Here is an 11,478-nt window from a genome sequence, read left to right as displayed (position 1 = left end):
TGAAACGCCAGATCAGTCCACTACTGATGGCCACTTTATATAGCCTCCCGGACATAAAATACGTTCTGCTATGTATTTCTCTATGCAGCATCCTTGGCAAAGCTCAATATAGTATGTTGCCATATTAAACAAGTGGTTTTGTAGATGCCAATTTGATTTATTGAATGTTTTCTTATCATGATAATAAAGAAATTTTAAATGAAACTTAAACTTGGTAATGAAATCATTTGATACGGAATTTAGATATTTTCAAAAACATTTTCAAATCGGTTTAACAACGTTTATTAATATATTTTTTGCAAATTTCGTTTGACATGCTAATTAAAATGATTCATATATTTTTTGACATCTTGTCAATTAATAATTTAATTTACACACATAATAAAATAACTTTTTAATCAATTCCAAAAATGACTTACTGTGAAACACGTGGGTGTACTATTGACAAATCCAAAAGAAAAAGTGGTCATAAAATGGGCGAAAAATCACAGAATTTTTGCGATGTTCATAATTGTGTCGTTGAACGATCAAAAAGAAAAGGAACTCGTCTTGAATGTGATACAATGGGTGAAATAGCGGTTCCAAATAACAGATACTATGGCTCGCAAACGCAAAGATCTATCTTAAACTTTAATATCGGCGACCAATGTGAATATATGCCTCTTTCCATAATTAAAGCTTTGGCGCTAGTGAAAAAAGCTTGTGCATTAATTAATAAAGAACAAGGTATGGACGAAACAATTGTTGATTTGATAGTCAAAGTTGCAGATGAGATAATAAATGATAAAATACCTCGAGTACATTTTCCGTTGAAAATTTGGCAAACTGGGTCTGGGACTCAAACAAATATGAATGTGAATGAAGTGATTAGTAATCGAGCTATTGAGATAGTTGGGGGTGTTCTGGGTTCGAAAAATCCAGTTCATCCTAACGATCACGTGAATAAAAGTCAGAGTACTAATGATGTATTTCCAACGGCTATGCATATAGCTGTAGTACAAGAATTAAATAATTGTACAGTACCGGGTTTAGTAAATTTACGTGATTCATTAAAAGCTAAATGTATGGAATTTGCTTATATTATAAAAACAGGACGAACTCATACTCAAGATGCCACACCGATTACTTTAGGTCAAGAATTTAGTGGATACGTTTATCAAATTAATTTTGGTATTGATCGCCTAACATCAACTCTCGACAGACTTTATTATTTAGCTTTGGGAGGAACAGCAGTTGGAACTGGATTGAATACAAAAAAAGGGTTTGCAGAAAATGTTGCTAAAAAAATCTCTACTTTAACTAATCTTCCTTTTGAGACAGCTCCAAACAAATTTGAAGCTTTAGCATGTAATGATACAATGGTGGAAATATCCGGCGCTTTAAACACCATTGCTTGTTCTATTACAAAAATCGCTAACGATATAAGATTTTTAGCATCCGGACCAAGATGCGGCCTAGGTGAAATAGCTTTACCTGAGAACGAACCAGGAAGTTCTATAATGCCAGGAAAAGTAAATCCTAGTCAATGCGAAGCTTTAACAATGTTAGCAGCCCAAATTATGGGTAATCACGTTGCAGTTACAGTTGGTGGTTTAAATGGTCACTTTGAATTAAACGTTTTCAAACCCGTGATAGTAGCAAATGTACTTAGATCTTGTAGAATACTTGGAGATGGTTGCAATGCTTTTTCTGAAAATTGTGTTAAAAATATTACAGCGCATAAAGAAAATATTGAACGGTATTTGAACGATAGTTTGATGCTGGTTACAGCTTTGAATGAACATATTGGGTATGATAAAGCGGCTAAAATCGCTAATAAAGCACATCAATTAGATTGTACCTTAAAAGAAGCTGGAGTTCAATTAGGATTTTTATCTTCACAAGAATTTGATGAATGGGTTCGTCCAGAAGATATGTTAGGGCCATCTTAATTTGTTACTTTTTTTTTACTTTTTAATACAAGTTTCTTAAAATACGATGTAATTTTCTTCTTATTGAACTTTAATCTTTCAATACACGCGCGCTATTAGTCCGTGCAATTTAAATTTCTCATTTCGCACTATCGTCATTTTTTGGTGGTTAGCTATTGTACATTTTTGTTAAACTAAAAATATAACCAGACTAGACCTAGAACTAGAAACATTTGGGTTTAGTTCTCTTAAGTGATGCACGACTAAACTCGAATGTTTCTAGTTCTAGTGCGTATTGGTGCACACTTCAGATCTGAGAGCTGACGAAGGAGTGCTCAGAATCTCACGGACAAGAAACCCCGAAGAAATGTTCGCCAACGTCGAGATGCCTTATTCCCGGAGTGGCCTTAGAGGAAGTTACAAGTAAAGTTGCAAAAATTCTTCGAAGCGGCACATTCCATGAAGAACAGTAAAGCCTGGTCCTGATGGTGTCCTTTCTGAAGGTAAATTTTTTTGAACAAAATGGAAAATGTCCCTTCGATACCACATGATACAAGTATACTTGAACAAGCGCTAGTTTGCGCTTGAACTGGCTGCTTTTTGTCTTGACCATAAGAAGAAAACGCGGAAGAAGAAACGTGATATATGGTGTAAAGAGTGGTTAATGACAACCACTCCCATATTAATTTACTGAGTGAATTGAAGATATATCCACGTGATTGGCATAATTATCTCAGAATTAACGAAAAAACTTATATGAACCTTTTATCACTCGTAGAATCATGAGAGAAGCTATACCCCCCACGAAAAATTAACAGCAACATTACGATTTCTCGGAAGGAGTTATGAAGACCTAAAATATTCAACTAAAATTTCACCATAGGCTCTGAGTTACATAGTTCCTGAAACCTGCCATGCTATTTACGAGGTGCTAAAAAGGAATTATTTGCAGGTAAGTGAAACGCTTGTTGTTTTCAAATAATTTATTACAACTTATAATGTTTACAAAAGAGATATAAGAAAGGAAAAGCTATCGTGAAACACTTGACATAAAATATTAATAACACTAGTCTGCAAAAAAAATTCATAAAATGTACATTTGTCGCCACTGTATTTTTCTTATGTAGTTTGGTCCCCTAAACCCAAAAATCACATTTAAAATTTTTTGTATGGATACGTTTTGGAGCTATGATTTTTTTTTTGGGTAATTTTCAACAATTGTCTCATAATTCGGGCTTTTATTGTTTCCAAGAAAATCTGAAACAATTAACTGAAACAAATTCCAGGCTACAGCTTCAACGGATGATAAATAATAATAAATAATAAATAACTTCTACTTGCTTTATTTAAATATACAGTCGTACATGTTTCAGGAAATTATTCCCATCTTCAGCGACAAGCTATTAAAATAATGAAAATCACATTAGATATTAATCTTATGGTAACATTTAAAATCAAATAACTAGAATTAAAAATGAAAAGTGAAATCTGAACATATTAAAAAAGAACTCACCGTCAGGAACCGTAAGAAGGATCACAAACCAAGCAAAGCATATAAAAAACAATAGTTTTCCAAAGGAAAAACCATGTTAAAATGAATTCAAGATATAATAAAAAATTTTTTTTTTTTCAAATGGCGTTAAAATTACGTTAAATCTAATCGTAAGACAAAAAAGGAAATAAAATTAAATATATTAGAGACTAAAAAAAGAGAGTCTTACCTATAAAAATATAAATAACAAATCAAACATTAAAATTAAATTGTAAAAAAACATATAAGGTATAACATTAAATTTGGTTTGTTCATTTGGAGGATTGAAAGACACTGAAGGTGAAACCAAATACATTCCAAAAGGAACGAAAAACAGGAAAAAAAGATGGATGATAAATAGGTTTGAAATTTGTCATCTTTTAAAAGTTTTTTTATTTGTGGACCGTTGAAAATACCTTATTTGATTTTTGCGAACAAAAGATTTTCAAATAAGTTTTTTAAATAAGTAAACGCTTGGCCTTCTATATCCAGTGCTTTCAAAGTTGTTGAAGAGTTCAAGTTTAATATGTAATGGTGGTAGAAGGATATTTTCTTTTTTAATAAGAGGTAAGTATTTAATGTTGCCCTCGCCCAGGGTGTGGCTTTTTCTTTCAGGCCATTGCTTCCTCTTATAATGGTGTTCCTTTGCGCGGCTATCCCAAAGACAAAGGAAACAACAATATTTCGTGTAGCAGCTTTGTAAACCACACAACATTCCTGTGACTTTTAAATCGGCACAAACTTTCCATTCATGGTCTTCGTAATTAAGAGATTTTAATAGTTTAACCATTGTTTCGTACGATTCGTTGGTATTTACAGTATGCGCGATTGGAATTGATGGTTTCTCATTTCCATTATGCAAGAGAACTGCTTTCAAACTACTTTTATTGGTATCAATAAATAACCGCCACTCGTGTGCATTGTAAGGCTGGCCAAGCTCCTCGAACAAACCGGGAATGTCTTTGCAAAAGCATATGTTATCAGTTGACGCATAATACTTTGTGTATACGGTCTCTGTAATATGTTACTTTAACATTCGTATCCAAAAAGTGATATTGCTTCATAGGAGATGCATGTAATTCTGCTTTCTCCTTTGAAAGCTCCAAGTCTCTCACTCAATCATTCAGTTCTTCCTGTGTTAGAAGATGCTGTTCATGCTGTCCTTGACATTCAGTTAAATTACTTTGGAAATCTGACGTATCAGTACTTGAGGACTGAGATATAATGGAGGTTTGGGAATGAGATAAATCAGGGCAGTTGGGGATGGGAAGTGTATCTGAATGTGGAACTGGAAACGTCACAGATATTTATTATATTTTTTCCAATTCCGGTTTGTTTAGTTAGACAAAAGTAGCAGTCGGTTGTATGACAAAGTGGTTCTCTCCAAATCATTGCTACGGCAAATTTCATATACCGCCTAACGTTAAAAAAAAGTTATAAACTATAAAGTATTTTTAACATGAAATGCATACTCTGACGCGCTGGAAGCCCGTCCACTAAGATTTATATGGCAATTAAGACATAAAAAACTTGGTGTCCATTGTTCTTGAAGATTCTCAGCTGCTATTCCAAAATATTGGAGATAATTTTCTTGTACCAAATTAGTAAAGTTACGCATGTGTTTCTTAACGACATATTCACCACACACATAACAGAAATTATAATAATAATAATAATATGTACAAAATAAGACGGAATTTTTGCGGCTCTCCAAGGCGTTTAAGTGAATTCTCTATTGTGATTTTTGATTAAAAATATCAAATAAAAATTGTAGCATTCCCTTTAAAATAACGAAGTTGTAGGCTACTTCCGGTGCACTGGATGTGGCAGCCATCTTGCAAGGGCGTAGTTAAGGGGGGGGGGGGGGGTAAAGGGGGTAATTACCCCCCCCCCAGAATAAAGAAAAAATGTGTATTTTCGTATATTTTTTTTAATTTACTACAACTTTAGAGCTTTAGCAATAATTATATTTCTAATTTCTGACGTTAATGTTTATTTTATTTTCTCCCATAAACCTTGATTTTAAGCACTATTTGGCGAGCATAACGCTCTAATGTTTCTAAATTACCCCCCCTAGAAATAAAAGATATCTACGCCCTTGCCATCTTGAAATTATTTAAAATCGAAAGATTGGGATGAATAGCTCCTACACGTAAAATCTCAGAAACGTACGAAACATGAAACCTAAAAATTTCTAACGGTCTAGTTGCGCGGAATTTCATGTACAAAAAAAAGCTGTGCTCTCACATATAGAAGATCATAATTTTTAGTAATTTCTCTACCCATTCTCATCCTGCGTACCTTGTTGTCTTCTAAAAAGAGCAAACTTTACGTAGAAGGTAAAAAAGAATTTTTCTGCGATTCTCCACGGATATTGAATGAATTTTTGGTTCACTTTTTGTCTAAAAAATCTCTTTTTCACATATTATGGACCATTGTTTTAAAACTACCGAATCGAATGGAATAAGTATTAATACCATTTATTAGCTATACAATACTCTTTAATTTGATGAATAGCACGACCAGGTGCGATCATCTCTAACTCGAGATATGCTGCAAATAGTCAAATTACCCCAAAAAAGAATCATAGCTCCAAAACGTATCCATAGAAAAAATTTTAAATATGATTTTTGGGTTTAGGGAACCAAATTTTTTTTTTTGTAGAGTAGTGTAATTAAATTAGCCATAGCCGAAATTTGAATTATATGAAGCTAGTGACTGATTGGAATTGTCGCTACCCTCGGTTCCTGGAGAACGCAATTGATAATAAGTTGTTCCATAAGGCTAAGAAATAATACCGTTCTTATTATTAAAATGCTGAGATGTAGGAAAACCCATAGATGTATGCGCAGATACACTGTCAGTAGAATCCCAAATAGAATTTGACTTAGTCAACTGACCCATTTCAGCCATAAATAAAACTTCATTAATTATCTTTTTTGTTAGCAAAAAATCTTTCTGCTTAGGTTTTTTAAAATGCTGATCAATTGTTTCTAGAACAGAATCACATTTATCGTAAGCACGCTTAGGAAGCCTAGCAGGAGGTGGTTTTTTGAGAGTTGACTGAAGAGGCATTTTTCAAATGAAGCACACGTGTCTTGTACTGTATTCGTAATTGGCTCATTTTCTTGACTAGATTTTTTTAAATCTTGCGTAGAGTGAGTTAGTTGTTCTCCAGCTTCTTCCTGAAAATAAGAATATTTAATTATGATAATTCTATTGCTACCTTATTTATTTATAGTTTTAATGATATATGTCCTACTTGTTGGGAAATTGAGATAAAAGATATTTATCAATAAAAAAGATTTTTTTTTCTTATAACTAGTAATGCATTTAATTTTTATCATAGTTTTCAATTGTTTCTTCAATTATATTTATGGTGTAATGTTTATATTTCTTTCAGTTCCCATAAACTGAGATGACTTAGGGAGGGATTTTGAAAAGAGGTGGAATTTCCCATGTTGTCTTGGCAGTTTAGATGGAAAAAATATCGAGATTATTCCTCCAGCTGGAAGTGGTTAACTTTTTTTTAAATTACAAACATTGACATAGCATGGTGCTACTTACTACTGCAGATGCAAATTATAGATTTATTTTATTTGATTTCGGTACGAATGGCAGAGTATCAGTTGGAGGTGTGCTACAGCATACAGAATTTTTTAGTAGACTACAAGGTAATTCACTCAACATTCCAAGAGAAAAAGAAGTAGCAAACAGTTCACGTAAACGATGCTTTTACTTTGAGCTCCAATATGTTAAAACCATACAAACAGAGTAATTTAAAATTTAAAAACTACCGACTATCTACAGCACGACGAATTATTGAAAACGTATTTAGAATTTTGACAGCACGCTTTAGAATTTTGCACACCGCTATCAATTTAGTATTAGAACATATTGATGAAATTGTAAAAGCAACTTGAGCTTTGCATAACTATTTAATGTCAACTGTGCGTCAAAGTCTACGCCCCACGATTATCTAGGCTCTGAAGACATAGAAAATGGTGCAATTTGTCCTGGTTTAACATCAGAGAATTCCAATATGTCCCCTTTACAAAGGTATATTACTGGAGGTATACCATTTCATGCTAAACAAGTAAGACAACAATTCATGGACTATTTTGCCAATGAACGACAAGTTCTGTGGCAACAAAGCTTACTTTAAAGATAACTCAACCCCAAAAGCCAAACAAATGATAATACCACGGTGAAGGCTTATAGATATATTTCATCTGTACCACTGCCAGAGTGACAAGATGCTTCGACTTTTTTCTTTTCTCTTCTATAATTAATCGTCAACGCATTTAACTTCTTAACAACAACATTTTTATCGGCATTGTTATCAATTAATCTACATTTACTTAATAACGTATCATATGCTGTATCTTCCTTCATCCTATCATGATACTCTGGTGAATTAATTCGCCAAAGACACGGGTGACTTTGGTATGCGCGAATAAACTCTTCCAGTAATTCCCGGTTGGCCTTCTTCAGATCGCTAGACATGATGGAACCTGTAGAGATCATTCATGAATGCCAACAAGCCGGCACATCTTCGTACACACGTACCGTTTCGCTTGCGCAAGCGTGGCTTGCCCAAACTTGCATAATTCGAATTCAATCCATCATCAAGCGGTTTGTACAAGCAAAATGTTTGTGCAAAATTATCCTAAACGCTAAAAAAAGCCTTCTTGTACAAAAAGAGTAATCATGCATGTTTGCCAACTTTACAGTTACGTGTAGCCATCTTGAGGCCCTTAAATTCCTGTCAAACGCGGTCCCGGAGATTCCTCTGGCGATGTACAATGTCTGCTTAAAGCAAGCCATATTTCCGGAAATATGGAAAAAATAGCAGCTGGAGCCAATTAAAAAGAAGAAAGGCTTCTGTGCATGTTGGACACCGCTGGTAAACTCTTTGAAAAGCTGCTTCGTGCACGTTTGCTGGAGAGTGTTGTATGGTCAGGAGGTCTAGCCGCTAGGCAGTACGGATTCTGTAGTAGGCGTTCAACAATTGATGCCATCTGTGACGTCTTTAGTACCTTCGAGAGAGCGCTTGGTCACAGTAAACGTCAGAAACGCCTTTAACAGGGTGCGATGGAAAGATATTTTGTTGGCTCTGCAATGGGACTTCTCCACCCCGACGTATTTGATGAGCGTTCTGAGAGACTTAAAAGATAGAAACATGAATGACGTGCGGTGTGGCGCTGGGGTCCATTGTTAGGTCGGAGTTCTGGCACATCTTCTATGATTCATGTGACGTGACTCTCCTGGACAACTGATATAGGCGATGTTATACATTTGTTATTAGAGGTTGTTCACTCTACTTTATTGTATCGGAGCTAGGTCTGGTCAGGAAGGGCGAGACAGACCACCGCGGTTGAGTTGTTGGCTACGAAGTGGTGACGAAACTGGGAAAGTTAGGCAAGACTAGAAAAGATGGTTAACATCAGGTCAGAGATTCGTGAAGCCTAAGTAGTTGAGCCGATATCAGCAACAAAAAAACCTCATATCAAAAACTATTTGAAAAAGTCGCTAAAATGCTCAGCAACAAGACCAAGTAGGAAACGATAAGTGCATACGTGACCGTAGTTCTCAAGACGAAAAGGATAGAACTAGATTCGGCAGTGACAGATACTAATTAGTTCCTGGTATACACGGAGAGGAGATCCCGCTGAGACCAAGGGCCTCCCGCTCATCCCTGTAAGTTGTCGATATTTTTTACTTTAAGTAATTCCCGATTCACATTATTCTAATAGTATTCCAGTCAAGTGATCGAAACCAGTGCTGAAATTCCACTGGAATAATGTGAATCGGCTTTGGAATACATTCCAGTGAACAATCAATTCCAGCGACTGTCGAATCAATCCAGTGCTGGACTACCAATTCTTAACGAATCGATTAAGAATTCACTGGAATGGAGTGACTAGCGGAATTACTAGACTAGAATAATGTGAATGATATGATCCAGTCTAGCACTGGACTTGATTGACTCGCTGGAATACTGGGCTGCAATAATGTGAACCGCGCATAAAAGCAACGGCAAATATTTTATTTTATGTATCCTATACGAGCCGTTGAGTTTCTGTAGTAGGGCTGTTGGGCACAGCTCCAGTTGGAGGACGAAGACGGAGACAATTTTAATTAAATTAAATGGAAACTAAAAAGCCCCCTCGGGGAGAAGAGTGGATGGTTTTTAGTGGGTAGCAGGGGCTACCTAATTATAGCCCTACACTCCCAGTCGAAAGACCATCATCTTGTGACCACTTGTGACCCATTACCCACTACTGCCCACAAGCAGCAAGCGCTGTCAATAGGCCTGGGTTCATAAGGTCTTTTCCCTCCCTCCCGTAAAAAAGCTCTACTTAGTTTTAGTTGTTATTTAGCTTTAGATTGTTGTATATTTAACTTGACTTAACTTGTATATTAACTAAAAGTGAACTAACACTAAACCTAGAACTAGAATCATTCGGGTTTAGCAGTCTTAAGAGATGGACGGCTAAACCCGAATGTTTCTAGTTCAAGGTCTAGTATTAGATCATATTAGATCTTATTAAATGTATTCCGCAAATATCTGAGGTTATGATGCAAATGGGTTTAGTTATACGGATTTAACATAAAAAGTATCCTTTTTAAGTTTTATAACTTTTAACTAACGCCATCTTTTGCCCGTTGATTGTTTCTATTGGCAATTGCCACGTGTGATTATGTAAGCGCATTAATTTGCTACTGATGATAGTTCCGGACCGTTTAACTTTTTAGAAACATTCCTACAATTTCAATATATAAATTAATTATTAAAATAAATATTTATATTTTGAAAAATTCCTTTATATTTATAACAGATGGCGCTTAAAAAGTTTAAGTATTTGACATCTAAAAGTTGGTAATGTAGTGACTTATAAATACTTTTGACATTTTGACGTTTGACAGCATTATTTAAAGTGTTAAAATTAGCCAATCTATTATATTAAAATATAATAATATAAACTTAACACTAAAAGTAAGCCATTACATTATTGCCTATTAAGGTTTAAAGATCACTCTTTGTTATAAGTTACAAATAGTAATCAACACGCAATTGATTTGATTAAATCATTAATAAAATTCGAATTCTTTTAGGAATGTCGTTAAAGAATTGCTGCCGGTTACTTCCTTTTCTTTTAAAACAGACCAGTTCAAAGAGTTTTATGAAACCAACGTTTTTACATAACCAAAGACAGCTATTAGTAAGTACACATAACCTCACAAATAACATACAAGTGAGGTACTTCTTTAAAGATGCTAACAAAGATGATGTAGAAGAAGGTAAAGAACGTGTTTATTATGGAATATTAACGCCACAGATAAGAACAGTTAAAGTAAGTAAACTAAACGAAAAATAATTTATGCTTGTTTAAAAAATATGTTTTAGTGGTTCTCGTTAACAACTAGTGCCATAGGTATAATTGGTCAACCATTTTTAATAAAATCCTTAGCAGATGTATCAAGTATACCTTTAATTGTGGCAGCTTATTCAGTGATAGGATTTTTCACATTTGTCACACCAATGTTATTACATTTTGTCACGAAAAAATATGTAGCCCATATTGATTATAATCCTGAAAAAGGGACATATACAGCAGCAACAGTCAATTTCTTTTGTATGCTAAAAGAGGTAAAAAGAATATATCAATGCTATAATATTCAAATTTATAGTAATTTTATTAGATGTACTTCTAGAGTAATTCTATTCTTTTAGACCGAGTTCACACCAGATGATGTTAAAGTACCTGATATACCAGGCATGTTTACCACATTTATTGCTAAAGGAAAACCTATGTTTATGGATGCCAGGCATTTTGGCAATCCTAGTCATTACGCGAAGATTATGGGTTATGATAAACCAATTGATTTTAAAATGTATGAAACCCCTGCTGAAGATGTTAAAAAGAAATGATAATAGAACTGCAGTTTTTAAAATGTGTATAGTTGTATAGATTATGAATTAATTAGATAATTATAATTTGAATGAAATAATTATAATTTTAAAGATTTTAA

The 11,478-nt window shown here is 34.3% G+C and overlaps 2 protein-coding genes across 3 annotated transcripts; both read left to right on the top strand.

Annotated features, from left to right (window-relative positions):
• The first annotated feature begins 338 nt into the window (after nucleotides 1–338).
• LOC111422819 (fumarate hydratase, mitochondrial-like) lies at nucleotides 339–1,978 on the top strand. Its single transcript, XM_023056064.2, has one exon. The coding sequence runs from the start codon at nucleotides 411–413 to the stop codon at nucleotides 1,929–1,931; it is 1,521 nt and encodes a 506-aa protein (XP_022911832.1). The 5' UTR covers nucleotides 339–410; the 3' UTR covers nucleotides 1,932–1,978.
• An 8,353-nt stretch (nucleotides 1,979–10,331) lies between these two features.
• On the top strand, nucleotides 10,332–11,478 carry LOC111422837 (transmembrane protein 70 homolog, mitochondrial). Of its 2 annotated transcripts, none has more exons than XM_023056089.2 (4): nucleotides 10,332–10,441; nucleotides 10,561–10,799; nucleotides 10,853–11,095; nucleotides 11,180–11,478. In XM_023056089.2, the coding sequence occupies exons 2-4, from the start codon at nucleotides 10,563–10,565 to the stop codon at nucleotides 11,375–11,377; spliced, it is 678 nt and encodes a 225-aa protein (XP_022911857.1). In that variant the 5' UTR covers nucleotides 10,332–10,441; nucleotides 10,561–10,562; the 3' UTR covers nucleotides 11,378–11,478. The 2 variants fall into 2 exon arrangements, with proteins under 2 accessions (XP_022911857.1, XP_022911865.1); XM_023056097.2 differs by having other exon boundaries at nucleotides 10,376–10,504.

The sequence above is a fragment of the Onthophagus taurus genome, chromosome 1 (assembly GCF_036711975.1).
Source record: "Onthophagus taurus isolate NC chromosome 1, IU_Otau_3.0, whole genome shotgun sequence".
Classification (NCBI taxonomy): Eukaryota; Metazoa; Arthropoda; class Insecta; order Coleoptera; family Scarabaeidae; genus Onthophagus; species Onthophagus taurus.
Note: the sequence above shows the minus strand (reverse complement) of the source record. Positions and strands in the feature narration are given on the sequence as shown.